At 50.7% G+C, this 27,246-nt stretch overlaps 4 protein-coding genes across 4 annotated transcripts; 3 read left to right on the top strand and 1 right to left on the bottom strand.

The window, feature by feature from the left end:
- Nucleotides 1-91: 91 nt before the first annotated feature.
- Nucleotides 92-8,189, top strand: ARCN1 (archain 1). The gene is made up of 10 exons (NM_001079499.2): nucleotides 92-194; nucleotides 1,791-2,054; nucleotides 2,700-2,879; nucleotides 3,120-3,325; nucleotides 3,749-3,910; nucleotides 4,533-4,698; nucleotides 5,109-5,256; nucleotides 5,585-5,693; nucleotides 5,796-6,000; nucleotides 6,505-8,189. The coding sequence occupies exons 1-10, from the start codon at nucleotides 192-194 to the stop codon at nucleotides 6,592-6,594; spliced, it is 1,533 nt and encodes a 510-aa protein (NP_001072967.1). The 5' UTR covers nucleotides 92-191; the 3' UTR covers nucleotides 6,595-8,189.
- Nucleotides 8,190-9,067: 878 nt separating this feature from the next.
- TMPRSS5 (transmembrane protease, serine 5) lies at nucleotides 9,068-12,693 on the top strand. Its single transcript, XM_040652074.2, has 11 exons — nucleotides 9,068-9,079; nucleotides 9,161-9,260; nucleotides 9,453-9,770; nucleotides 9,960-10,212; nucleotides 10,284-10,385; nucleotides 10,497-10,540; nucleotides 10,614-11,048; nucleotides 11,212-11,310; nucleotides 11,977-12,119; nucleotides 12,203-12,355; nucleotides 12,504-12,693. The coding sequence occupies exons 1-11, from the start codon at nucleotides 9,077-9,079 to the stop codon at nucleotides 12,510-12,512; spliced, it is 1,659 nt and encodes a 552-aa protein (XP_040508008.2). The 5' UTR covers nucleotides 9,068-9,076; the 3' UTR covers nucleotides 12,513-12,693.
- Nucleotides 12,641-22,727, bottom strand: ZW10 (zw10 kinetochore protein). The gene is made up of 16 exons (NM_001303453.2): nucleotides 22,591-22,727; nucleotides 22,388-22,522; nucleotides 21,641-21,742; nucleotides 21,374-21,451; nucleotides 21,108-21,267; nucleotides 20,737-20,886; nucleotides 20,261-20,452; nucleotides 19,766-19,929; nucleotides 19,297-19,479; nucleotides 18,607-18,842; nucleotides 17,537-17,608; nucleotides 16,725-16,894; nucleotides 15,951-16,081; nucleotides 15,447-15,578; nucleotides 14,695-14,897; nucleotides 12,641-14,418 (listed from the first exon to the last, which is right to left on the bottom strand). The coding sequence occupies exons 1-16, from the start codon at nucleotides 22,705-22,707 to the stop codon at nucleotides 14,298-14,300; spliced, it is 2,346 nt and encodes a 781-aa protein (NP_001290382.2). The 5' UTR covers nucleotides 22,708-22,727; the 3' UTR covers nucleotides 12,641-14,297.
- A 749-nt stretch (nucleotides 22,728-23,476) lies between these two features.
- Nucleotides 23,477-26,016, top strand: CD3D (CD3d molecule). Its single transcript, NM_205512.2, has 5 exons — nucleotides 23,477-23,633; nucleotides 24,227-24,445; nucleotides 24,816-24,947; nucleotides 25,325-25,368; nucleotides 25,714-26,016. The coding sequence occupies exons 1-5, from the start codon at nucleotides 23,561-23,563 to the stop codon at nucleotides 25,774-25,776; spliced, it is 531 nt and encodes a 176-aa protein (NP_990843.2). The 5' UTR covers nucleotides 23,477-23,560; the 3' UTR covers nucleotides 25,777-26,016.
- The last annotated feature ends 1,230 nt before the right edge of the window (nucleotides 26,017-27,246 follow it).

Genomic DNA, 27,246 nt, shown 5'->3' with positions numbered 1-27,246 from the left:
CTGGCCGGAGCGGGTATTGTCGGGGGCCGCCCGCAGGGCCGCGCTCCGGGTCCTCCCGCCCCGCCCCGCCCCGCGCTTCGTGCGCGGCGCCGCTTCCGGCTGGGGACGTGGCTCGGCGCCGCCATCTTGTGGGGCTGCCCGAGGGGACGCGGAGCGCCGAGGGAGCGAGCGCCGAGCCGAGCGCCGCCGCCATGGTAAGGGCGCGCCCGCCGCAGACCGTTCGCTCGTGGGGCCGCTGCCCGCGGTGCTCGGGGATCGCTGCCGGCCGGCCCGGGCCCCTGAGGGTTCGCGAGGCCTGTCCGGGCCCTGCATTGCTCGGCGGCTCTGGTGCGGTTCTTCGGCCTCGTCCCAGCGGCCGCCCGCCCTCCATAGCCGTATCCCCGGGCCGCGGGTGCATGGCGGTGCTGCGGGACTCTCAGACTCTGCTGCGGCTCTGCGAAGGGCCCAGGCCGCCCCCCGAGCCCCGCTGCCCGAGGCCGTGCAGCCCCGCCGGGCAGGGCTGTGCTCCGGCCCTGGACGTGGCACGGCCTTTGCCTCCTGCGGAGCAGCGGAGCCTCACATAGCGGGCAGCACCGCTTACGGAGTCTGCGACGGGGGAGTTGGTGGGCACTGCCTGCGGTTCACTACACGATGTGTAACGTGAAGGTTGCTTGCAGTGTTAAGATTGTCATCTTTAGCCAGGCCTCGTTCCTTGCTGCCTGAGCTACTAGCTCGGGTGGAGGTCACTTGGGTCCCGTTGTCTCTGGGTGACGTGGAGTTGTGAGCTTTCCCTCCCGGAACAGGACCTGCTGCTTGGTGACACTTGGTGAGACAGCAGAGGCCGAGGTGCAGCTGGGATCAGTGGTGCCATCCAGGACTTCTATGCTGTGGTGCACTCATAGTCGTTGCAGAGAGCAGTTGGGGAATGGAGGCTTATGCCTGACCTGCTCTCTTCAGGATGTACCTGGCTTACAGGGGTCCTGTGGCCACTCAGCATACAGCAGTTGTGCCAGGTGCTGGCTGCTCACCTGGCCGTGCTGTTGGCTGGGGTTCGTGCTTGAAATCTGCGTACACTGAAGAGCTTCTGGTGCTTCTCTCATTGTTAGAATACTGTGACTAAAATTGGCTGGGGAGTTAAAGGATCTTAGCTTTAGAAACTGCCTTATCTTGACTATGTTAATTAAGAAACTAATCTGTGAGAGGAGTATTTCAGGAAGAAGCCGAGGTGGAGAGAATGAGAAAATGTAAATTGGCAGTTGTGTTACTGCCTTTTTATTGTTGGTGTGATAACATCTATGAGATGCCCAGGACAGTCACAACGTGCTGTAATTAATATAATGCTCAATATTTTATTAACCTGGCTTAGGGTAAGTGTGGCACTGGGAAGAAATGTCACATTTCAAAACGTTCTGGTATTTATTGTGACTTTTCTGCTGGGGCTGAACTAGCAGAGAATTCAGTAATGCAGACTTTTGCCTAAAGCATATTTGGGGTTTTGTCATACCCCTGTATATGGAGGAAGAGGTGAATTTGCTGCATCTGCCTGAATGTAGGACTGAGAGCTTTAAATGTTAGCACAGAAGGTGGGCTGGAGCGTGTCTGCAGAGAGTAGCAGAAGTGGATCTGCTTGTGGAATAGTTAAATTCTCAGTGCTTGTTGCAGAAAGGTGCTTAAAATCATGCTTTAGGGAAACGAGCTCACTAGGGGGGTAAAGTGTAGTTGGTAGTGATCCTTTCTTTGCAGACAGTGCTGCGTCAGGTTTGTGGAGTGTCCGAGATGGGTGCAGCTGAGCCGTGTCTGTGTCCCCATAGGTGCTGTTGGCGGCAGCTGTCTGCACAAAGGCAGGGAAGGCCATCGTCTCCCGACAGTTCGTGGAGATGACCCGAACCCGCATCGAGGGGCTGCTGGCAGCTTTCCCAAAACTCATGAACACTGGGAAGCAGCACACTTTTGTGGAAACAGAGAGTGTGCGGTACGTGTATCAGCCGATGGAGAAGCTCTACATGGTGCTCATCACCACGAAAAACAGCAACATCCTGGAAGACCTGGAAACACTCCGACTCTTCTCTAGAGTGGTAAGGATCTACATATCAGGTCAATTACTGCAGAGTTCACATGTGTAGCCCAAAACAGTGCCATGACAAGGGAAGCTGGTGGTGAGCTGTAGCTGAAGCACTCTGCCTCCACCGAACAACTTGATTTCCTACAGCCTGTTCCTGACCTGGAAGTAACCTTTGATGTTTCTGTGGTAATGTTGAACTACACGTGAGAAATCCGTGGTTGCCGTTTAACTGGTGAGGCCAAAGGGATGATGCTGTAAATGTAGTGTCAAATATTCTCTATATTCTTTAGGCAGCAACTGCATTCCTTCTAAAAATAATGTGGCTTCACTATATGCGATTGAGAAGTGTAGCAGTGTTCTAAATGGATGTCTAAGTAATGAGTTTTTGCAGTTGTTTTTTTTATTAACTTCATAATCTATTTCTGTGCAGCTGAAGGGTCTTCAGGAAACTAAGTAGCATCACGTGGTGTGTTTCTGTAGGTTACTGTGAATTACAAAGTTAAAATTGTGCTAAAAGATTTCTTAGTGTTTTGGTTGAGGAAAAACAAGTAGTCACAAAACTTCATCCTGTTTATCAACAATGTAAGGGAATGAAAAGTGGCTTAGTGGGTGCTGATTGTCACATCTACATCTGTTTTCAATGCTTTTCCCTACCTAGATCCCTGAATATTGTCGAGCTCTGGAGGAGAATGAGATCTCCGAGCACTGCTTTGACCTGATTTTTGCCTTTGATGAAATTGTTGCCCTGGGCTACCGTGAGAATGTAAACTTGGCACAAATTCGGACCTTCACAGAGATGGACTCGCATGAAGAAAAGGTGTTCCGAGCTGTCCGAGAGGTGGGTGGAAGTAATTGTGGTGCAAGGTGCTCTGGGTAGCACTACTCTGTAATGCAAAGATGTTACTCCACTTTGGTAAGGGTTTTAAAGATATTTAGCTTTTCTGTACACTAAAAGCCCATTCCTGCTTCTTTCAAGAAGTGTTTGTAAGAAGAGGGTATTAGCTGCTGTACAGAAGAAGACTGAGATTGCAGATTCTCTTTTGAGAATCAAAAGATTCTCTTTTGTCTTTTATTTCAGACTCAGGAACGTGAAGCAAAAGCTGAGATGCGTCGTAAAGCGAAGGAGTTGCAGCAGGCCAGGAGGGATGCAGAGAGACTGGGCAAGAAGGCACCTGGCTTTGGTGGCTTTGGCAGCTCGGCTGTGTCTGGGGGCACAACAGCAGCAATGATCACAGAGACCATCATTGAAACAGAGAAGCCCAAAGTGGCACCAGCGCCGTCCAGGTAGGTGTGCGGTTGGCAGCAGTTAGTGCTGTCTGAAGGGTTTCAGTTGGCTTCCTCCTGAGTCTTCGTGGATAAACAGGTGCTGAAGTAACTGGTGTGTGTGTGGGTACATAAGGGAGTGGTCGCATATGGCTGGCACTGGTGTGGTCTCTTAGTGCTTGTCAGCTGGTGCTACATTTTGGGAATCAAGAGCTTTCTCTCCCCTGGTCATGCAAGGAGCATTTGATACTGTAATTATGGGTTCTGTGTATGCCTCCATCTCTCCAGGAAGATAGGGAAGGTCAGGCCTCTCCTGTGTGTATTCTTACTGAAATGTGCTTAATATTGTTGGGATAGTCAAGTTATAACACTTGAAGATTAGATTGAGGAAGGATGAAACTGCTGTGCTGAGCTGACTTGGAGATGTTTGTGCATTTTATTTAGACCATCAGGTCCTAGTAAAGCTTTGAAACTTGGCGCCAAAGGGAAGGAGGTGGACAACTTTGTGGACAAGCTGAAATCAGAGGGAGAAAACATCATGACTTCTGTAGGCAAACGCTCTACAGAAGCAGCCAAAGTTCTTGCACCGCCCATTAATATGGAGAGGTAGGTATTATGCTTCTTCTGAAAGCAGTCTTCTCCCTGCTTTGTGATCTCTGCTCTGCTTTATGATCTAGCCTTCTCCTTTTAAAAGATGATGGGCAAAATCTGGGAAAGAACAGCAACAAAAGAGTAGATAGCTTGTGTGATTTGAAAGTGCCCTAGTTAAAATGAGATGCACATCCTCTGTTTCGCTGAGACTGGGAATTTTCCTATGCCTTCTGGAATGTGTCTCATTGGTTATTTTTTTCCCAACAGATGAGTTAAAGTAGCTGTAATTTTTTTGGTTACCCAGATACAAATAGCTCCTGTCCTACTGCATCTTAGAATACAAGTATTCAGAGTTTCTTTGATGTGTAGCAAATCAGAAGCTCTTTTCTGCTGCGAGCCATTCTGCTGTGTGGTAGAAGGATTCTGAGTGAACAGCACATCAAGATGCTGTATTGCTGATACGAGTTTCCATTCATTCCAGACTTGTATTCATAGATCCACGTTCCCCTCAGTTGACATGTGCATCTGTTGAGCTGTCAGTGTCATTCTGTTAGGGACCATCATGCTCTTTGGAGCATGTGCTCACTGCATATGGACTGTCCTTGCTGAACATTAGTTTCTTATCTTGCTTGTCCAGTGTGCATATGAAAATAGAGGAGAAAATTTCCTTGACTTGTGGCCGTGATGGAGGCTTACAGAATATGGAGCTGCATGGCATGATCATGCTGCACATCTCTGATGAAAAATTTGCACGAATTCGCCTGCATGTAGAAAATGAAGACAAGAGGGGAGTGCAATTACAGGTAAAGTGATTGGTGTGCTATGCTGTTGTACATGCTTATACTGCTCTCTAGGGCAAAATATCAGCCATACTTGAGTGTGTTAGTGTCCTGTGATCTTATCCCAGCCTTTTCAGCTAATAAGTTGAAAATGGGAGTAGTCACCACAGACTACAGTATAAATACTGGGCTGGATCCTGCTGAAAGATCCTGCTGGACTTGAGAAGTCCAGACAGAATTTCAGGCTGATAAGTGCATGCCCTATGATAGGGCTTCTGAACCAGACGCAGAAACAAGGTGTGTTTTTCAGAGGGAGGTACTCAGGGATGTGTAGGGCTGTCCTACTGGAACATGGGTTATCTGAAATACAGGTCTGCCTTAGGCTTGAAGTAACTGTGTAGCTGACACAGCCTCGGCTTTTGTTCCCATTTCAGACTCACCCAAATGTGGACAAGAAGCTGTTTACTGCAGAATCACAGATTGGTTTGAAGAACCCAGAGAAATCATTCCCTATTAACAGTGACGTGGGTGTGCTGAAGTGGAGGTTGCAGACGACGGAAGAGTCCTTCATTCCATTGACAAGTGAGTGCAAGTGTGTGCAGGGCGGGTGGGAGCTCAGCTGGGAGAGCTTGGTGTCCATCTGCGAGCTGCCTGCTTGCACCTTACCTTGCAGCAGCTGGGCTGGCTCCACAGTGAGGGACACTGTGAAGTTGAAGGGGTGAAGACTTCTCTGTGCCTTCCACTGGATAGCACCTGTTGTTATTACCAATTTCTGTTTTCCATTCTCGAAGAAAACAAAGATTTTATGTGACAGAGTTTCTTGGTTAGAGTTCTACTTTGCTTTTCAAAGTACATAATCTTTTGAAAGCCTGTACAAATATATTTCAGCATACTGTTTTTCTACTCTCAGTTAACTGCTGGCCATCAGAAAGTGGGAACAGTTGCGATGTTAACATTGAATACGAGTTGCAGGAGGAGAGCCTAGAACTGAATGACGTGGTCATCATGATCCCTTTACCGTAAGTAACGCCCTGTGCCTGGCCCTTCGTATGTCCTGTCAGCTCCTGACCCTCTTGGGTTTATAGGTCAGGCCAAGCCTATGTTCTCTTTGCCTTCTCTAGGTCTGGTGTTGGTGCGCCGGTGATTGGGGAGATCGATGGCGAGTATCGCCATGACAGCCGGAGAAATCTCCTTGAGTGGTGCCTGCCAGTGATAGATGCCAAAAACAAGAGTGGCAGCCTGGAGTTCAGCATAGCAGGGCAGCCAAATGACTTCTTTCCAGTACAAGTCTCCTTCATCTCCAAAAAGAACTATTGCAACATACAGGTATGGTCACCACTAGTGCAGGGCTTGCTCTGAGAGCCGCACTCACTGGGGAGTGCTTGCAGACTGTGCTGTAGCTGCAATTAGACTGTCTGGCTGTGCTTGTGCCACGTTTGCCTCTGTCCTTGATGTTCTTTAGCTGTGCTGTCGTCTTCAGAAGAGCATGTCCCCCACAGGCAGTTTTTTCCTCACAGTGCTGTGATCTTTTCTTGCTTTGCTTATGCTCAGTGTGTGTTTGAGACTGCCCCTTCCTCTGCCTGTCAGGGTGAGAGCAGACAACACCAGTATCTGGTTCCTGAAGGGGCTTAGTGCTTCGCAGTGTGATTTTTACTTTTGTCAAGCTACCTCAGCATCCTCTGACCAAAACCTTTTGTAAACACTGACTTACGGTTCACAAGTTCTGGGTTGGTTCCGTCCTCCTTGACTGTGTCAGAGTGGGAAACTTGTGCTTCTTGTGTTGGGAAGTGATGTGAAATGCTGACCTCGCTGTATGTGTTATCTCTGCAGGTTACCAAAGTGACCCAGGTGGATGGAAACAGCCCTGTAAGGTTTTCTACTGAAACCACCTTCCTGGTGGACAAGTATGAAATCCTGTAATGCCAGCTGTGGGGAATTGCAAAGGAAATTTTTAAATTAAAAAAAAAAAAAAAAGAGGCCGAAGTTTATTCTGAATGTTTGGAACGCCACAGCCCTCTCTCTGCTGAGACACATGGCTCTGTGTGCCATCTGCAGTGTCCTGGGTCACAGACATTTTTGGCAGAGAATTGACATGTTCATGGGGGGGAAAGGCTACGAATTTCTTTGGCAGATTATTACTGGCTAGCAGGAGAACAAGATCTCTGCAGAGAACCTGGCTTTGACACTTCCCCATCTCCCATGAAGATGACTGGAGCTCAGTCCCAGAGCCTACTTAGACATCACACTCGCCCATTTTTAATTATCAAACACTGTTCCATTGTTGGTGCTGCCATCTTAATTTCTCCTCAGCCTTCAACTCTTGCTTCTGGTGATGAAAACAGGCATTAAGATAATGCACTCAGTGATGCAGTGCTTCTCTGGACTTTTCCATCTGGAAGAAGTGGACTCGCAGCTCAGATCCGATTGCAGTGTTCCTTGCTGTCGCTCCAGCCCTGCTGTACAGCAGTGGACTTCAGCCCCAGATCTGTGGGAGTCCTTTGGGCCTCTCCTGGTGTTGGCTGGGTCAGAGTGGGCTTGTAGGTGGCACAGGCTGCGGCTCTGAACACTCCAGTCTGCCCTGCAGGGAGAACAACACCCAGAGGTGGCTGTCCGAAGGTTTGCTGTGTTGCAGTAACTCCCTGGCCAAGGTTCACGTCCTGGCTCAGGCTATGTGGTGTCTTGGTAAGCTGAATTGCTTTACCTGGCAGGGTGCAGGTGTGCACACAGCCGTGGAGCCTGCTTTGCTTCACCTGCGCACGGTAGGAGTGGGGTTAGGACCTGTCACAAACTCATGTTGTTTCTTGGTGCTTGGGAGGGGAGGAGGGAAGTGGTAGTTTCCTGAAGGTCTGCTGGGTTGATCTGAGCACGAGCAGCACCAAGAAAGCTGTTGCTCCTCTGCCTGCATAGCATCACTTTGTCCCCCAGAGCTGTGCTCCCCCCACATCCATCCCACCCGCTTGCTTTGGGGCAGTCACCAACACAGCATGCGGTCTGCAGGGGAGCTCCCCAGCTGCTGTGTGGGAAGGGCTGCTGGGCTGAACGTGCAGGTGAAATCCAAGTGGCGTCCTGTCCTCAGAAGCCCTAAAACCATGCACTGTGCTCCAGAGCACGCTTGGTGAAAGCGTGTTGGTTCCCGTAGGGTCCTCTGCCAAAGAAGTTAGCGGTCTCTCCTCTGTTAACAGCGCCAGCGAGGAAATAAACTGATTCTTTCCCTGGGAGGGTGATGTGTTCTGGGGGAGGGAAAGCAAACCCTGTTCCGTAGTGAAGTAGACGATGAATCTTATTAATTCAGTTGTGTTCAGGAGTCGCTTGTCTGTATGATTTTAAAATGGAGTCGAGTTTAGTTCAAACATCAAAGGAGCATTTTTATTAAATTTGTTGGAGGGTAATATTTAAAAACCAGAACCCCAGTTTTTGTAACCCTGTACAATAATGGCCTAGGGAATAGAGCACATTCCAGTGTATACAAAGGATACAAATTCTTTAATCAAATAAAAAGAGTATTATAAAAGGAATCTGGCTGAGGTTCTTCTGCCTGGCTTAGGTGGAGTTGTGGGGTGGCCTGCAGGGCACGTGGGGACACCTCGAGTTGTGGCACTGGGACTGCATCCCTGCAGAGATAAGGGACCAAACAGAGCCACTGCAGCATCCAGACCTGGGCTGGGATTTATGGCAGCGTGTGGGAATAACAGAGGGGGAAATGTTGAGTCTCTGGAATGTATCTTCCTCTCCTGGAGTCGAGGAGCTTCCCATAGAGGCGGATGGCAAAGGGACAAGGTGAAGTGTTTGGGATTGGCCCCGCTGGGTCCCCTGCCAAGCCTGAACCTGCGGGACAGAGCTGTGGTGAAGCACTCATGGGGCTTTCCTCGAGTAATCAGCGTTAAAAACGTATTGATCGTTTGAGTAACAGCCATCAGCTGTGCCTTCTGGGCTGGAGGAGCGTGTAAAGAAAAGATTCTTTTCAAGCTGGGAGCTGGGAAGTCTCCCCCTCCTGCATGGCAGCGGCCGGCTGTCATCCAGCAGCAAGAAATTAGATGGAAAACCAGAAGCTGCCCCTAAACACCAAAGGGGCAGCCCGGCACGGGGCTTTGGGGCTGTTCCCCCGCAGCACCTGGGCCTTCTGCAGATGAGTTGATGATAAGCAGCAGCTGTGGGCTGGCCATTCTGGTCTGCCCAGCTCGACGCAGCCTGCCTGCTGCTCGTGCCCACAGCCGTGGGGCTGCTCTGGGTGCTTCTCACGGAGGAGTTTGGGGGGAGGGAGGGGGGGACGGCAGCTGGGAGATGGGTTGGGAGCTGAAACAAGGAGCCCCTTCAGCACGCCCTGAGCTCTGTGGTGCGCACGGCACGGGGAGGGAAACCCAAGCTGCTGGGGGGAAGCAGTGGCTGTGTGCACGGTGCTGGCATGGTGAGCAGTGCTGCTGAGCAAAGCCGTCCTCTTCCATGGCACCTGTGTTGTCACTGATCTGCTCCCCATTCCTTTCCCCAGGGTCCGGATGCAGCCGAGCACCGTCCCCACAACCTGCCTGGCACTGGGGATGCTGCACAGAGCTGTGAGAGCCCCGCAGCAGAGCTGAGGATGGGGCACGGTGAGTTGTGTGTGGGCAGGGGGAGCGAGGGGTCCTGCCTGGGTCTCAGCCTCCTGCAGAACCCGTGGCTTCCGTGCATTGGGGCAAAGGGTTGGAGTGTCCCATAGGGGCACAGGGACCTGGGGACGTATCCAGGGGATGGAGGGGTGAGGGATGGATGAGGCTGTGTTCATCTCTCTCTGTTTCCTGAAGATTCTGCCAACGCATCACCCAAAACTGTCTGCACCACCTGGAGGCTGCTGCTGCTGCTGCTTGGGGTCATGGGGCTGCTGGTGGCGGCACTGTCCGGGGCCTGGCTGCTGGGTCAGTGCCTGCACAACAGCCCCAGCTCCGTGCCCAGCACCCTGCCCAGCCGCACTCCTCACCCACTGCTCTCCTCTCCCAAAGGGCAGCACCTCAGGGGTCCACAGCCGCACCAGGGCTTGGCCAAGCCACAGACATCAGATATGGTGACAGCGTGCAGTGAGGGCGAGGAGGAGGAGCCCGTGGTCCGCGGGGCGCCTGGAGGAGGTTTCCCCCTTCCCATTGCCCCTGCTGAACCTGGGATGCTCCTGGATAGTGAATCTCTGCTGAACTCTCTTAGCTCAGCTGCATGCTGCAATGGTTTCGCTTTGCTTTTGCATCCCACTGCGTTCCCTGGCAGCAGTGCACGACGTGGTCCTCCCTTTGCATGCGCCCTCTCAGCAAAGCTGCACTGAGAACGCTTCAAAAGCTTTACGTGCAGTTTATCATCCGCTACGAACAGATTGCTTTGGAGTTTGTTTTTCTACAGGCCCTGCGTGAAGCGCTGCGGGGAGGTGAGGTCGGTGCTGTCAGTGTCTTTCAGGATCCAGGCGGGTGCCTCCCTGCTGGCGGTGCGGCCGCAGGACCGGTCCCGATGGCTGCTGGCCTGCTATGAGCACTGGCAGCCCACGCTGGGCACACGGCTGTGCCGGCACCTCGGGGCGCTCAGGTGGGTGCTGGTGGGGATGGGGGCGGGGCAGCCGCCCACCCCTCCCTGGGCCGCCGCTGTTCCTTCTGCAGAGCGGTACATCAGAAGGGGGTGAAGCTGACGGATGTGAGGGTGGAGGACGGGCAGGAGTTTGCCCAGGTGGGGTCCAGCCTGGCGGACGCGTGGCAGATCAGGTGAGGGTGGGCCGGGGCGGTGCTGGTGGGATTGGTGTGTGCCTTCAGCTGGGTGGCAAAGCGCCGCCTTCCCCCAGCATGCAGCTCCCTGACCACCGTCCCCATGCACAGGAGCAGCTGCGAGTCGGGCCGTGTTGTGGCCCTGCAGTGCTCAGGTGGGTGGCCCCCTCTTTGCATACCCTGCGGCCTCCAGACCCTCGTGCCCACTGAGCCCCGGCCCTCCTGCAGCCTGCGGGCAGCAAACGGCACCGGGGGGCCGCGTGGTGGGGGGCGTGGATGCTGCCCCGGGGCGCTGGCCATGGCAGGTGAGTGTCCGCCACGGCTCCCGGCACCGCTGCGGTGGCTCCGTGCTGGCACCGCGCTGGATCGTCACCGCCGCCCATTGCGTGCACAGGTACAGAGCTGCCCTGAGCGCAGCACCTGCAGTGGGGCTCAGGGTCTGTGCTGGGGGCTCAGAACTGCCCTGGGAGCCCTTCTGTCCCCTCAGCTACCGGCGGCGGAGAGCACTGGGCTGGACGGTTCGTGCTGGCGTCACTCGTGGCTCGGCCGAGCAGGAGGTCGGGGTGCCGGTGGAGAGAGTTATTTCTCACCCGCTGTACAATGATAACAGCATGGATTATGACATTGCTCTGATGAAGCTGCGGGTTCCCTTGAATTTCTCAGGTAAGGTGCTGCTGTGAGGCACCCTCAGCCTCTCCTGGCATCCGGGGAGCAGCGTGTGCAGCTGGGCTGTGCTTTGGGTGATGCCAGAGCTGCACATTGCTGGGAAGGCACATGGGGCTGTGCTATGAGCAGTCCTGGGCCCAACACATCCCCTCACCACCAGACACCATTGGAGCGCTGTGCCTGCTGCCCTCCCACCAGGACCTGCTCCCGGGCACGCCGTGCTGGGTGTCGGGCTGGGGCTACACCGGGCCTGACCAACGTAAGCGTTGTCCCTGCTCCCTGCTGGCCCTTCCTGTGCTGTGTGTGCGGTTCTGCCACTGCTTCTCCCTCCTCTTGAAGCCCCACGAGTTCCTCAGTGTGAGCTCATCTTCATAGAATCATAGAATGGCCTGGGTTGAAAAGGACCACACTGACCATCAGTTCCAACCCCCTGCTATGTGCAGGGTCACCAACCACCAGACCAGGCTGCCCAGAGCCACATCCAGCCTGGCCTTGAATGCCTGCAGGGATGGGGCATCCACAGCCTCCTTGGGCAACCTGTTCAGTGCGTCACCGCCCTCTGGGTGAAAAACTTCTTCCTAATATCCAACCTAAACCTCCCCTGTCTCAGTTTAAAACCATTCCCCCTTGTTCCATCACTATCCACCCTCACAAACAGCCATTACCCCTCCTGTTTATACGCTCCCTTCAAGTACTGGAAGGCCACAATGAGGTCTCTGCAGAGCCTTCTCTTCTCCAAGCTGAACGTTCCCAGTTCCTTCAACCCTTCCTCATAGGAGAGCTGCTGCAGCCCTCTGACCATCTTAGTGGCCCTTCTCTGGCCCCGCTCCAGGAGCTCCACATCCTTCCTGTACTGGGGGCCCCTTCTGCCCCCTCCTGCTCCCTACGATCACATTCCCCTCTTGACTTCTCCCTCCCTCCCCAGCACAGCTCACCGAGACGCTGAAGGAAGCCCTCGTGCCGTTGATCAGCACCCAGAGGTGCAACAGCTCGTGCATGTACGCGGGAGAGCTCACGGGCAGGATGCTGTGCGCCGGGTACCCGCAGGGGAAGATCGATGCCTGCCAGGTGATGGGCGGCTGCGGGCAGGCGCAGAGCGGAGCGGCTCTGAGGCTGAATGCTGCTGTGCTCCTATCCCTGCTGTGCTGCAGGGTGACAGCGGGGGCCCCCTGGTCTGCCAGGATGAGCTGGCGTGGCGCTTGGTGGGCATCGTCAGCTGGGGCCGGGGCTGCGCCGAACCAAACCGCCCGGGGGTTTACACCAACGTGGCTCAGCTTCTGCCCTGGATTTATCACATCACCGAGGTATGGCTGCAGCCAACAGCAGCACAGCTCCGGCCTCAGTTGCAGCTGTGTGCGTTGCAGAGTGTGTGCATAGAGAAACCTCACAGCCAGCCCTGCTGTTAGCACCCTGCCCTCACCCCACTGCGCTCCGTTGCTTTTCTTTGCCCAGATCTACTAGAAGCGATGAGAAAACTCCCACGGTGACCCACAGCCCATTGCATATCTAAGTGAAGGAAAGCCCAGGACTAATTCACACTGTTCCTAAAACCCCTAAAGGAACGGCCCCAGACACCACCAGAACACGGGGGCAGTATAAATAGTTTATTAAAGAAAATAGCAAATTGCATTTGTGTGAACAACGCACGCGGGAGAAGTGCTGTTTGTTTGCTTGTTTGTTTTTCTGATTGCTGTGTGTAAAAGGACAAGGGCTCCCCAGGAGATACAAACGGTGTGGGACCGTTCTGAGCCCTTGGCTGAATTGCTTAGAGGGGATGGGGGGGGGAGTAATACACAAGATATAAGGAGGAGCTGGAGGTCCAAGTGATGCCTGCCATCCCTGCTGCCTTCTTGCAGGCTGGACGTGCTGTGAGCTGCTGAGTTCTGCAGCTGGGAGCCAAGGACTGCACCCATGGTCAGAAATGCAAAGAGAATTCAGATCCAAGTCCAAAATAAAAGGATACATCAGTATTAAGATATTTAGCTCTCTAGGACCGAAACTTTTGTCTGCGAGCACTACATGGTAGGAAATAGTTTGTGTGCAGCAAGTGGTAGTCGTGGCCTCAGGGCTATGGCTCAACAACAGTTATTGATGAGTTTTCCAATTAAAATAAACATACATTTCTCAAAGCCTTAAGTGTGGCCTTCAGAAAAGTAAAAGATAATGTAATGGGTGCACATTTAATTCCCTTCTTATATTATTTACATTTATCTCGTTCTTAAAGGACAGAAAAGTTACTACTGCGAAGACAACAGCTGCCAGACCTACTGCTTCATAGACAGAAGGGGAAAGGAAGCAGCAGAACTGGCTTTCATAGCTGGCAGTGAGACTGAAGACAGAAAGTCAGGTTGAAGATATTTGCTATGAGAAATAAAGCCATGAGGAATTTTGCCACTTGTGCAAAACACTCTGACACAGTAAACAGCTGACGTGGAATGAGGTCTCCTCTTCCTCCCCCTCCAGTTTCACTCTTTCGAGGTCTGCTCTGCAGGGAAACCTGAGCAGAACAGGTGGGGAAGAGCAAAGTTTGGCACCTGAGCATTCTTAGGAAACCAAATGCTACCACCAACGGTGGGTTTCATCTGTATTTTGCAGGGACAGACGAGGTAAGAGACAAAGGGGCTGCACGTCCCCTGATGTAAAACTGCATAGGTAAGAAAGATTGATGAGTGAGAAATAGAAATCCCTCTGTAAGCCCCTTAGGCAAACAAGCTTGAGATGACGTACTGCACGCTGCATGACAGCCCCATCTGCCAGCACTGCTCATTCTCACAAAGAGAAGCTGGAGAGAAGACTTGATTTATTTGCCTATGCTGGGCTTACAGGAAGATGAAATCCAAGAGGATGGGATTTAGCAAACACCACAGAAAGCATCTCTTCTTTACCAGGACTGTACACCCACCAACTCAAAGCAAAACCTAGGATCTGCGCATAATACCTCCAGGGAGGAAATGGCATTTTCAAGCCCAAACTCCACCTGCCTGGCAGATGGAGCAGAAGCAGTTAGTGTTCATGTGCTATTCACCTTTGATTTCCTGGTCTGAGACTCACAGAGCCAAACCATTCGCCCTAAATACAGGGAGCTAGGAAACCTCTCCCTTAGTCAAGCCCCCAGGAAGCACATACCCAATGCTATGCTTTTTAGAGTCCAGTACAAGAAGGGTCAAATCTAAAAAAAAAAAATAGTTAAAAGATTCAGTTCTCTCTCGCTTTATCAGAAGATGCAACGTGTAGGAGTTAACAGAGCTATTTGATCTTGGCCAGCGCTGCTGCTCTCCTTTCTGTGTTCTGGAACAAGGCTCGGATCAGACTCTTCACTTCTGCTGGGGAGAACTCAGCTGCAAGAGGTCCTTTCCCATCTGCCCACCTACGAGGGAGAAAGAGCTTTGGTTAAGAAAACTGCACGGCAACTTCGTGTTAAAACAAACCTTTGGGCCATTCACATCAAGCCACAGCACTTCCCCAACTCCTACGATGAATGGTTAAAGTAGAGTGAAACACATCAAGCATTTACAGGCATGGAACAGTACTAAGTCTGGAAGCAAAACAAGTTAGTTCCTTATTATCTGCATGCAACCCGAGTCCAGAATTATTTAATTAGGTATTTAAAGCAGACTTTTCAGTTTACCCTGCAGACACTTACTGATCTACTATCTCTTGGAGGTTGGCCTGCAGGATGATCATCAGCTCTTTGAACATCATCCACTTCTGCACGTAGACTGGAACCTCCTCTTGATATTTCTTGTTTTTGTCCTCTTCAGGCAGTGGAGTGAAAACTTGAGGTCCTTCCTCCACCATGATCCTACAGAGTGAGTACAACCGATCTGCATCTTCTGCAGAGATATCCTGGAATTGAACAAAGAATATCAAGAATTGAACAAATTGTTATTAAAAGAGCAGTTTGATATCATTTTAGATCACCAAACAGTAAGTGAAATGAAGACAAAAACCAACTCAAACCCCAAAACGGTGCTGTGTGCATGAAGGCAAAAAGCCACGGTTTGGATTGCATTTAATATTCTCAAGCAAATGTAATGTGTTTCACAAATAGCTATTTAATCAAGTTCTCACCTCAGAACAAGGACTGTGCTTCTCAAGAGCAGATTCACTGTGAGGCAGAGTGGTTATGAAGAAGGTCTGATTGGTTTACAAGGAAACTGGCAGGTAATGCCAGCACAACAAAGAAAGCAAAGCTTTCTGGTAGGCACAGCATAAGAAAGCACCCCAGCTGCTGCAGGAAAAGAATCCCTATTCACCTAACTGACAGTGGAAGGGCCCTTCAAGATATAGACTAAAACTGGCTCCCCTGAAACGTCAGCCTGTAAAGAGCTGAGGTCATAAATGCTAGCTGTTTAGAGCATGCTAATGCTTGGCATGTCCATATCATGCAGTTACCTCTAGGGCAACAATCCTAGTGACAATTTCAGAGAGCGCTGTGTTCAGTAAGGTGCCCATGGCCTTGCAGTACACGTTCACTGGAAGGACATCTTGCCACACTTTTCCCAATCTTTTCAACTGATGCAATACCTGGAATGTAACAGCCACACATGATCCACATGTTATCAAGAAGAATGTTAAGAGAAGCACAAAACGATAAGGATACTGCACACAGACCAAAACAAGTTCTAAAGAAGCATAAGGCAGTAAAGTATCACACACAGCAGATGTTCCTTAAAAGACAGCAATGTCTTCAGTTTGCATTGCAGCTTATCAGAAACGTGACACCCTTTCCTTGAAAAAGGAAACACCCTGGATATGTACTACAGCAAAACTTCATGATTAAGAAACTGCTGTCTGGGTGCAAGCAGACTTGAACTCAGCATCCCACAAAACGAGGCGCAGCCCAAGGGCAGCATCTACAGACAACAGCTCATCCAACTTCAGCTTTGCCTTGCCTACCTGCCTTATGGCTTTGTTTGCTGCAGAGTAATTTTCCTCATCGTCCATATTAGAAAAATTCCTGGCACTTGAGAGCCTCTCTAGGATTTCTCCTTTCTGCACTCGCATCTGGGCCAGAAAACACTCCATCCCTTTAGGAGAAAAAACAAGCAGAGAGAAGCAATTAAGCAATGATTTGTTTGCTCTGCTGATGCTGGTTTAGACGCTGTTTTAGAAGCATAAGTGCTGAATAATAAGCCTGCCATGATGCTGTATTTTAATAGAAATTTCCAGTCTCCAATCATTCTCGCAGAACCAATTCAATCAGGCCCAGCCACTGCATTTAATAAGCTCTTGCACAGCTTGGATTGCTACAGCACTCTGAGAAAGCTGAGTAGCAGGGCTCACTGTGGATGACAGGTTCCTGTTAAACTAATAGCAGCTTATCTCAGCACTTGTTTCCAAAGAATAACCTAAAGAAAGTGACAGGGGGGTCAGTCAGCAGCAGGACCCCAAATATCTGAGTGCCACAACACCTCACTGGATAACAGTCTGCTCTTGGAATATGCACTGAATAAGGTGAGCCCTGTTTAAATTGCCCAGTCCTATACAGCTGTATTGCTCAGAGCCAGGAGCTCCATCAGACCTCCCTGCCAAGACTTCCTTGCCCAAAACTCATAAATAACAGCTGACTATGTGAGTCAGTAGCTACACTGTAATTCATTCAGCAACAAACACTGGTATTAACTACCAGATCACCCATGGAAGCACTTCAGCACTGAAAAGTAAAATTACCAAGTCTCCTAAAGCCAGGTACCAGGTCTACAAAAGTAGCTGCTCCATCACACAAGATGTTGGTCAGGCGGTATCGGAATTGATGTCCCATGGTGAGCAGGTGGTGAGCGATGTACATGCAGTTGTTGTGATGAATAGCTGCGAGCTGGGGTAGTTTCTGAAGGTTCTCTCTGTCTCAGGAAGAAGAGGAAAGGAAGAAATGCAAGTATTTAGGCCTGGCTCTGTTAAACTGACATAAAGACATTACAAAAACAGTCCGACTTAGTGATGTTGCAAGTAACTCACTGCAAGCAATGCTTGATAAAGCCACCAGCTGGAAGAAAAGTATACTTTCAGTCCTCATTGCTGCTCTTTCTTACAAGGAAAGCAACAGGAAAAATCTTAAAGGCCACCCCTCGTCAAAGCCAAGGGTGAAGGCTCTATTCTAGTTATTCAGTAGCTGGATATGATAGAGGTTTGTAAGATCCAGTTTACAAGACTCAGTTATGTACTGAAGGTGCAACTCTAGCTCATGTTGCCTGTGCTCCCACCCACACAAGGGCCAGCAGGCACAGAACCAATCTCATTCATGCCAAAAGAAATATTAAAAACCCTATCTTTGGTCGTAAGACCACCAGCTAAGAAACTCTCAAGCAAATAATTTGCAACAGGTATGATTTCCTAACAGACTAAAAGCATCAGCTTTTTCCCACTGGAGAAAGTCCTCAGTAACTTTTGGATGTGCTGGACAAAAGAGAGATCGAGTGGGATGGTTCCAACACCACTGTTCTGATTGCAAAGCAGGCCTTAAGTAATGCACATCACACACTTACTTGTGGTATGTTGGCACCACATCATAAAACAGCTGGAATATATTCCGCACGGAGTAGAAGAGCTGTATGCAGCTACAAAGGAGATAAGGTTCACATCAGTTTGTCTGTGGAATTAACATCCTATGTGCCAGGTGACTCTCACCCTCCCCCCCCACCCTTAAAAAGGAGTTTTATTAGTGGTGAGGCACATTCTCCTTAATGAAGAAACTGTCAAAATCAGCTAGGGGATGGCAATAAAGGCAACGTCCTCGACAATTCACAAAGGCTTCTCACAAGAGCTGTGATGACCTTGTAAGTTCAGCGTGGAAGAGATGAGCTTCAGACCACATGTCAGAACAGAGATATGTGAAACCCTACAAACAAAGGGAGCAGTGTCCTTTCTCCCAGTAGGTATGCATACGTACTCAGCCCTCTCTGCCACAGTACAGAGCAGGGCATTCAGTACCTGGGAAACTCTCCCTCTTCAGGGTTGTGAGCTTCAGTTTTTAAAACTGGCTGTATGCAGCTTCTCAGAACATTCCACTCCTTTCTTTCAAGAGCCCTGACAGATGCAGAGCTGGTGTTTTTTGCTTGCACTCAGCACGCATGCAAAAAGGAGCAAGAACTCACCTCAGAACCTTAGGGTGCCATCCCTTATTGGTTTGGGACAAAAGAAACTGCTTTTATCTTTTTAAACAACAGAAGCAGAACACACGATAAAGTACTGCAATGAACACAGCAGTAGCATTTCTCCCAAACAAAAGACTGAAGCTGTGAACTGCCCTGTGCTCACTACGTAGTCACCATGCTGTTACTGCTGCAATAGCTCAAATATGGCAAAACCCACCTGAATGCTCCTTGAAACATAAAGCCTGAAAGGCTGCTCTGGTTAACCAGTGCTCCGGCTGCACCAATCTACTGCACAAACTCAGGCATGCAGCCTTTAGCCAAAACACTTTAATGATTCATTCTAATTTTTAAGTACCCTCCGCTCTCATGAGTCTCTTCTCATCTATTAGCAGAAGCTTAGTGTTGCCAAGGGCAATATATAGCTGACTCCCAGAAGTTACAGGCTGAGATATAATTCCTACCACTGATCTGTGCTGGCTGTAGTCTCCAACAACGTCTGATAAGCCAGCTCCATCAGCTTCTCCACCGATGCACTGATGCGGCACGTGGGCAAAGAAAATGTGTACTGGCTCAGTTTAGAGTCATTCTCCAAATTGACCATCTCGTTAGGAAGTTTAGAAGTCTTTTGCATTTTAACATGATCTCCAGACCCAGGATCAGGAAGTTTTGGTAGGGCTACAGAGGAATCAGGCGTGATCTAAGGGAGAACAAAAGAAAAGTATAACTATATTTAAAGCCCAGAGAAAGGAGACTGTGTGAGGTTAGAAAACATTGATTTGAGCCTCAAGGTAATCATTAAGCAGCAGAAATTCCCTGAGACTGCTGGAGGTCTCATGGCTTATGAATGACACAGGTCATGAAAACCTACACAGTTTCATGCCTAGAAGCAAGCTTTGCAAGTGATCCTCTACATTTTCTTTTCCTATCCCTGGCCAGAAAAACCTACAAAAGTAAGCTTTGAGTATTTTAAGAAAGACCTAGCTGGTGAGATAACCTCTTGAGTACCTTCTAAAAAGACTTTGAAACTCTTGCTTGCCAGGATCACCAAACAGCAGTCCTCTACAAAAAGGACTCAGCTGTCCTAGACAAGCCTTCTTCAACAGCTATGTTATTTTCCCTCAGTAAAAAACAGGACAGTGCAACAGCAGTACCTTTACAGTATTGTGTATTTCTGAGGTCATCAGGTTTCTGGCTGCCACAATCACATCCTGGCATTTCTTGTTAGCAAAGTGGGAATTGACGTTACGGGCATATTTCAGTAAATCTGTTGTGTCTCCTTTCAAAAACTGCATTTTCTTCAAGGCTTTTTCAAATTCCTCTGTGGATTTAATCACCTGAAATGAGCAGACACACATTCTCCATTGATACTTGAGGACTGCAAGTTTCCTAAAATCAAATAACAACATTAAAGCTGGATAGAAATTCTTCCACTCAGCTGAAAGTAAAGGATAAAACCTGGCTGGAAGGATCACTGCCTAACAGCTCCCAGCAATCTTTTGGGAAAAGCTGGCTCAGTTGGAGGCCACGATCACACAGTAATAGTCTTTTAGATGCAGCTTTCAGTGGAAGATGGTCACGTGGTATTTTCACTACATAAATCTGAAAGATTTTGAGACCTACCTCTATATACTGCTCTAATTTGCTGCTGTTGGTTGGGATTGAATTCACCAAACAGTTCTGAATGAGGCAGTCTGACAGCTCTTCCCATATCATATCACCCAGCAGTTCTGCCAGTGTCACTCTGCACTCCTTTTTGTCTTCCACACACTGCTCAACAGGCACATCTGAATTGAAGAGAACAGAATTGGGTTTTAATATATCTGCTTCCTGGATTGGAGCCTTCACCAGTTCATTCAATTCTTCCTGTCTTTTAGAAGAGTGTACTTCAACTGTTCCACAATTTCATAATGAAGATATTCTTCATATCCAAACCATGCACAGTTCTGATCAATAGATATTTTTATGAATTTACGTTATTTTATAGCATTAAAAGCTGCTTAGATCTTGCAGACAACTGCTTAACACCCAGCTATTCAAGAGAGCTTCCACCCCAATCACAAGAACAAGGTGTTGATTGGCAATTCAGAATAAGGCCAAAAGGGAGAGACAACTTACTCAGCAGGTATTTATGGAGAACTTCAAGAATGAACTTTATCTTGTCAAAAACCTCCACAGGAGAGGAATGATCCAAGTCAGGCTTCTCAGACTTGAACTTTAGGATGACCACATCTGACTGTTCTTCTACGAATGGCTGAAGAAATGGGTACGAAATCAGTGGCTTGAGGATGTATTTCAGCAACAACTTGCCTGAGGAATGAAGTACATAAATAAGTGTATGGTTTCCAACAGCAGGAGGCAGGCAGGTTTACTTCCAGTGAGGCCCAACCTATTTTGGATGCAGAGATTCTCCACATGAAGTGGAAGAAACACCACCTGGACTAGCTGTACCAGAGAACATTCACAAGGCAAAAAACACTGGGTCTGGTTTCACTAAACACCATTTTACCTATATAAAACACATGGAGGCCCAGCAAAGAGCAGCATTTTTAATGGGAAGCAAAGAACAACAGAAAAAGCCAGGTCTGCCTTACCAAAAGTTTTCAGCTTGGTGTGCAGTTCTCCAAGGACAGCAAATGCCTGCAGCACAGAAGCAACAGGTGGACCTGCAATCTCTTCCTCTTTTGATGGCAGGGTGCATAAGTGCAATTCTGAATGCATCACTGACTCCGGGCCAATGGTTTCTAAAGAAAAGGAACATCTGTCTGGCAGAGCACGTTCTGAGACGCAGCAGATCTGAGGAGCTGCTGCATTTCTCAGCTGGTGCCTAAAGCAATATTCTACCTCCCTTCATTTCCACAAAACGTGGCTCTGTAGAAGAGCATCAGAAGTGAGCACTGAGCATCTTGTGTCACCACACAGGACAACGGAACCAGAATCGGTCCCCCATTAGAACTGCGAGTACCTTTAGAAGGAGGAAGCTTCCACACAGCCAACTTCTGCCATTCCTCTCCTAAATGATAGAGCATGTTTTGTGTCTGCACCGTGAGCTCTGTGCGCAGTGCTTTCAGGATCTTCAGCTCAAAGCCCTTGCGGGATTCCAGCGTTTTCAGGCTGCTTCGTGCCTGGTGGGAAAGGTCAAACACAAACCATGGGTAACAGCAGGCCTTGAGAAACCTACTGAAAGTACTTCTCCACAGTTTTGTCGTATGTTTAAGAAATCATCATCACCTTTTCCAGTTGTTGAGCTGCTTCAATGTACCTCTTTTCCAGCAGTGCAGTGTTGTACTCCTTAAGAGCTGTATCAAACTGCAACAACGAAAGAGGATCATATACAACTGTGTATCTGCTATCAGACTACAAGATTTTTAACAGCGTGGGTAGAGACAGAGGAGCTGCAGTGAGGTGTTCAAAAGAGAAGCCCAGAATAGTGCCACAGGCAGAGCAGCAGACTACTGCTCAGTGACTTGAAGCTGCAATCCCACATCTCCTCCTCACCTCCTGCAGCTTCTTCAGAATGCTCAGAACCAGCGTGTCCTGCTCCAGCTGCTGCTTCAGCTCAGTGAATTCAGCCACAGCAACGGTTAGGTCCCGTTGAACCTAAAATAAAACACTTCTCACTTCAGTTGCAGCAGCCAAATGTTAGCAGGCAGATTTCCTCTTGATGACAACAAAAGCACGAGAGAGAAAATGCCTGTTGCCAGGATCATGGCTTGGGTTGGAAGGGATCTTAAAGGCTATCTGGTTCCACTCCCTGCAGTGGGCTGGCTGCCATCCAGTGGCTCACACTGCCCTGAGTGGTTCAGGGAGGAGGACGGGAGGTTGGTGTTAGCAGCACACCTGCTGTGGCACGTGAGAAAGATCGTGTCTGTAATTTCTATGGCCACCCATCAGGGTCTCTGCCACAAGGATCCTTATAAGCACCAGAAACTCCAACAAGCTGCTTCTTTTTGTGTACATTAGAAGGTTTTTCAAGGCGTGGGAAGATGTGGTAACCGAAGGCCGTCAGAAGGAGCTCAGTGCTCCCGTTCTGCCCCAGCCCATGGAGCAGCGCTGAGCCATGGGAACAACGCCCGGCCCACCTCACAGGGCCAGGAGTTTCATTCCTCCTCCGCAATGTGTGCCATCCAAAGCAACCCTACGGCTGACGCCGTCCCTCTCTGCCCTCTGTAAACACCGGGGCCGGGGGGGGGGGGAGGGCACAGTTTGGGGTTAAACCCGGAGGAAAGGGACAAAAGCGGTGACCTCGTTCTCCACGCCGGCCCTCAGCAGGTCGACGCTGCGGGACAGCCCGTCCACTCTGGCCACCAACTCCTCGGCGCTCTGCATGCCGGGCAGGAACTCGCTGTACTTCTTGGTGATCATGGTGCACACCTCGCCCTGCGGAGAGATCACCGTCACCGACACCGACATCGCCCCGCCGCCCGCCCCGCGCCCCGCGGCCCTGCCTTCAGCTCCTCCACACGGCGGGACAGCCGCCCGATGCGGGTGCCCAGATCCTCCTTGTCCAGGCGGCCCGAGTGGGCCAACACCGCGGCCACCAACGAACCCGCGCCCGCCGCCATCTTCCGGCCCGCCGCCGCGCGGCACCACGGGAACAGCGGCCGCCACAGCGCCGGACGGCGGCTGGGAGGGGACAGAACAGGACGGGGAGCGGCTCTGCGAGTGTGTGCCTTCTTTGGGGGGGTGGGAGTGGTCTGAGCTGGGAGGGACCCTCAAAGGCCGCCTGGTGCCACTCCCTGCAGTGCACAGGGACAGCCACAGCTCCAGCAGTGCTCAGAGCCCCGTCCAGCCTGACCTTGGCTGTCTGCAGGGACGGGGCACCACCGCCTCTCTGGGCAACCTGTGCCACTGCCTCACCGCCCTCAGTGCCAAACCTTCCTTATCTCCAGGCTCAATCTCCCCTCTTGCAGTCTGAAGCCATTTCCCCTTCTCCTATCACACAGACCCCGCTATGGAGTCTGCCCCCTTCCTTCTCACAGCCCCTTCAGATACTGACAGGCCGCTCTCAGCTCTCCCCTTCCTTCTCTTCTCCATGCTGCACAGCCCCAGCTCTCAGCCTGGCCTCGCAGGGAGGGCTTCCATCCCCGGCCCCATTTCTGTGTCCCTCCTCTGGACGCGCTCCAACAGCTCCACGTCTCTCCTGCCCTGAGGACTCCACCTGTGGATGCAGTGCACCAGGTGAGGTGTCTGCACAGAGCTTTGGTGCAGCCCAGGGTACCATTGGCTTTGCTGTGAGGGCACACCTTCCCCCCATGGCCCCCTGTGGGCGTTGTGGTGGGGTGCAGGAGGCTGTCGTTGGAGGGAAGCCTCAGCCCCGTGTTTCCGCCGCCTGACAAAGCTCTGCTCTTCACCGTCAGAGCTCTCCCCCGCCTCCTCTCCCCTGAGCAGCACACAGAGTTGCCATCACTCCGAGCCATGTGGAAGGGACGGGCCCTGGGCACCTGGCTGCTGCTTGCCTGCGTGGCTGTGGCCAAGTTGGGCGTCCATGGTAAGTCCCAGAGGCATTGGGTGCTGCCCACTGACTGCTGCCTAGTGGGGCACAGGGGACGTGGGGATGGCAAAGGGGCCAAAGAAGCAGTTCTGTGCTTTTTTTTTTACATGGTTTTCCCTAGGAATGTTTGTTTCCGCTGTCACCCTTCATGTTTTCTTTTCCCTTGCTGTCTGGGTTTTGCTCCTGACTTTGTTTTTAAGAGAAACGTTTCACTCGCTGCTGGAATGTCTCTCCCGTAGTGGCTCTCTGTTGCCGATGTGCTCTGTGTGCAGGGTGAGGCTCACATGCATGCAGACTGAACGGAGCCCAGGCAGATGCCTGGTTCCAGTTAGTTTTCCTTCCGAGGGGGATTGGATCTATACACTAGAGCTGCATTGAGTAACCATCTATTGAACGTTGGACTGCTTTTCCACTGGGCAATCGGCTTTTTGCAGAGGTTTCTGTCTGCAGCATCCTTTTCACTCCTTAGGGGACAACTTAATGCAATGCTTCTAGAGCAGCCATCTTTACAAAGGACACTCAGGAGCTTTGCACCACTGCGAGAGCTGAGAACGCAGCCATGAAACTCTCTGCTCTCCTTTATTTTACAGGACTGAGCATGAGTGTGAAAGAAGTCAGTGGGAAGGTGTTCCTGCAATGTCAAGAAAGCAAAGATGATCAAAAACCAAATTACCTTTGGAAGAAAGGTAAGGAGGAATTAGGAAACATGAGGCAGCTGGACTTGGGAGCAATTTACGATGATCCCAGAGGCACCTACACATGTCAGCGGGATGAAAACGTAAACTCCACTCTCCACGTGCACTATCGAAGTGAGTGTTTGAAGCTCAGTTTCTGAAACCAGGACTCTAGAGTTTTCATGTAAGCCAGTTTTTAAGGGAAATACTGATTTCCCAGAGCCTGAGGGTGGTTGCTGTGCTGTGGCTTGCTGTTCCAGGAGTGGCTAGATCAGAGTGCTGGGCACACATGACAGCTTGTGCCACTGGCTTGGGTCATGCCTGCAAACCAAGTTTAATTTCTGGTCTCTGCTGTCCAGAGAGTAGAGCCTGCCTGAGCTGGCAGAGCAATCTGGGCTCAGATCAACCCAGGTGGCAGAAGAGAGACAGCCACTGGGGTTGGAGTCCAGGGGCAGGTTCCTGGTCCCAGTCTTGCTCTCAGTCTTTGTTTTCTTTGTGTTTTCAGTGTGCCAGAATTGCATTGAAGTGGACGCTCCCACCATATCAGGGATTGTGGTCGCAGATGTTGTCGCCACTGTCTTGCTGGCAATTGCTGTGTATTGCATCACTGGGCAAGATAAGGGACTCATGTCACGAGGTGAGGGGAGAGCCCACTGGCTGCCCACGGGTGGGGACAGGAAGTGCCTGGGCATCTCTGGGGCTGCCTGGTACTGGGGACTTTCATCACTGCCACGTAGCTCAGTAACTGTGTGACACAGGCACCAGACAGCAGCCAGTTTGTCTGGGGCAGCCCTGGGAGGGATCACTCCGTGTGCCCTTTAGCCCCTAGCTTAGCTTCCTGGGAGAAGCCATCAAACAGACAATGCTCTCCAAAATATCGTCCCCAGGACAGCAGCTTTCTGTCATATCCCCAAGAGGAAGTCAAAACAGCCAGCCACTTGGGTTTGTTTGCAAATGCTTGCCACATTGCCCATGGTTCCTTCTGATCTTTGACCACAGTCTTTCTTTATTTAGCTTCTGACAGGCAGAACCTGATAGCCAACGATCAGCTCTACCAGGTGAGCATGCATGTGCATGTGTGTATGTATGTTTTTTTGTGTGCATGCATGGGTGTCAGCAGCTCCTCTTGGCTGGAATGACATGGCCACGATGGCACAGCTGCTGGGGAGGTGGGGTGTGGTGCTGTCACTCTCTGCTGGGAGGTTCACAGCTGCCTCCCCCTGAGTGACCTGTAGGATGGTGCAGACTCAGCTGCCCTCTGCCTGTTCCTCTCTGGGGTTGTTAAGCTTGAGGGGGGTGGAGGGAGCTTGCTGAAACCTTGGCAAATGGGGGTCTTGGCCAGCTTCCTCCTGCAAGACTGGGCAGACACAGTTGTAGCTTGCCCTGCCTTTTTTCCTCCCTAGCCCCTTGGTGAGCGGAATGATGGACAGTACAGCCAGCTGGCAACTGCCAAGGCCCGCAAGTGAAGTGGGAAGGCACTGGGGCCAGTGATTCCTTCACACGACGAAACCATAGCCAGTGCTAAAGAGCACCAGGACCCTGCCCTGGTGCTGTGTTGTGAACTTGCTGCTGGCAGAAGACAGTGTGGATTTTTGCCTGGAAAGCCCTCCAGCTCCCTGCCAGGATGGGCTGCTTGTAGCACTCTGCTCTTTCCATGATGCATTGTATTTCTGTATTCCTCTCATTAAAGACGATGTTATTCTATGGCCTCCCTGCTCTATCAGTCATGTTAAGGCCTGGGGAGCCATGCAGTCACTGGAGAAGGTGTGCACTGGCTGTGATCTGCTGGATCCCTGCAGAGCTGTGAGGTTTCTACCTGCTCTGATAGGACACTGTTCTGCCAGTGCAGGCAGGCACCCACACGGCTGTGCCACCCATCTGCCCAGATCCAAATGGCATCCAGAACCACTGCTGAAGCTGAAGCCTGGGGACCTTGTGAAGGGAGAAGCTTGCTGCTCCTGACTCATTTAACTCCACACTGGGGATCAGGGCCACCAGTATGATTCACAGCGACACTCAGCAGAGCTGACTTGTGGGATGACTGGCCAAAATCGGAGGCTGATTGCAACAAGCACCAGCTAGTAGTTTGAAGCCTCGGAAACCAGGTCATCTTCCATGTGCCAGCTGCACACACCTGTAGGTTTTGTTTTTCTCCTTCTCTAAGAATCTGTGTGCTAAGAATCTAAGGCTTTAGAGAGCAGTAGTCTGCAAATTGACTTGTGACTCAGTGGTTTACTGCAAGTACTACGTACTAGTACTTTAATGCAAGTACTTCATGCTCAATTCACTGTTTCACAGTTAGTGAGATCTGGCCTCCAATCTGGCATGTGTGGCACAGATAACAACATATAGGCCGTGCAAAGCTGTGGGTGCAGCTCACGTGCCCTTTCAGGGATTGCTGTGTGTTCAGCCTTACAGACAGTGAACAACAAAGTGACCCGTTTTCCTGTGATGTCAGCTGTTTGTACAATATTTTGCTCTTCACATCTTAGCGGCTTTTCCCCTCCAAACTGCTCTGGTGAAGGGTGAGCCTGATATGGCAATCACAGGTAGAATATGCCAATGTCCTCCTTCCATCTACAAAGCCACCTGGGTGAGCCTTACCAAAAAAAGTGACTAGCAGATTGCCTGGTTCACAATGCTTTTATCACCGTCAGATTTCACAACACGTAGCAAAGGCTTCTATCCATACCCGAACAGCAGGAGAAACCCATGGCAGGGTGGGCACGCTCTGCACAAATCAGAGAGAGAGCAGGAACAGCATTTCCAGCTAGCCTGCTTGTGGGAGGCTCCTTAGCACCTCACCCCTTGGGAAGATGCAGAAATGCTTCTGTAGCACTGCTAAGCACAGAGGGATGTTGTAACTGGATGTGTGCTGATTCTGCTGAGGTAAGGAGAGAGTGGGGTGGCACTGGTTGAGGCAAACACTGGGCGAA

Source organism: Gallus gallus, chromosome 24 (assembly GCF_016699485.2).
Source record: "Gallus gallus isolate bGalGal1 chromosome 24, bGalGal1.mat.broiler.GRCg7b, whole genome shotgun sequence".
Taxonomy (NCBI): domain Eukaryota; kingdom Metazoa; phylum Chordata; class Aves; order Galliformes; family Phasianidae; genus Gallus; species Gallus gallus.
This window is presented reverse-complemented; position numbering and strand designations above follow the sequence as displayed.

What these genes read in the sequence shown, in the direction of transcription:
- TMPRSS5 (XM_040652074.2), top strand. An exon ending in GCGGACGCGTGGCAGATCAG is followed by an intron (nt 10,386 to 10,496) that starts GTGAGGGTGGGC and finishes CCCCATGCACAG; the next exon opens with GAGCAGCTGCGAGTCGGGCC. An exon ending in GGAAGATCGATGCCTGCCAG is followed by an intron (nt 12,120 to 12,202) that starts GTGATGGGCGGC and finishes GCTGTGCTGCAG; the next exon opens with GGTGACAGCGGGGGCCCCCT.
- CD3D (NM_205512.2), top strand. Translation starts at nt 23,561, where the DNA reads ATGTGGAAGGGACGGGCCCTGGGCACCTGGCTGCTGCTTGCCTGCGTG. An exon ending in TAAGGGACTCATGTCACGAG is followed by an intron (nt 24,948 to 25,324) that starts GTGAGGGGAGAG and finishes TTCTTTATTTAG; the next exon opens with CTTCTGACAGGCAGAACCTG. An exon ending in CCAACGATCAGCTCTACCAG is followed by an intron (nt 25,369 to 25,713) that starts GTGAGCATGCAT and finishes TTTCCTCCCTAG; the next exon opens with CCCCTTGGTGAGCGGAATGA.
- ZW10 (NM_001303453.2), bottom strand. Translation starts at nt 22,707, where the DNA reads ATGGCGGCGGGCGCGGGTTCGTTGGTGGCCGCGGTGTTGGCCCACTCG. An exon ending in GGGCCGGCGTGGAGAACGAG is followed by an intron (nt 21,743 to 22,387) that starts GTCACCGCTTTT and finishes GTTTTATTTTAG; the next exon opens with GTTCAACGGGACCTAACCGT. An exon ending in CTAGGATTGTTGCCCTAGAG is followed by an intron (nt 14,898 to 15,446) that starts GTAACTGCATGA and finishes GTTCAATTCCAG; the next exon opens with GATATCTCTGCAGAAGATGC.
- ARCN1 (NM_001079499.2), top strand. An exon ending in TGTTCCGAGCTGTCCGAGAG is followed by an intron (nt 2,880 to 3,119) that starts GTGGGTGGAAGT and finishes CTTTTATTTCAG; the next exon opens with ACTCAGGAACGTGAAGCAAA. An exon ending in CCGCCCATTAATATGGAGAG is followed by an intron (nt 3,911 to 4,532) that starts GTAGGTATTATG and finishes TTGCTTGTCCAG; the next exon opens with TGTGCATATGAAAATAGAGG.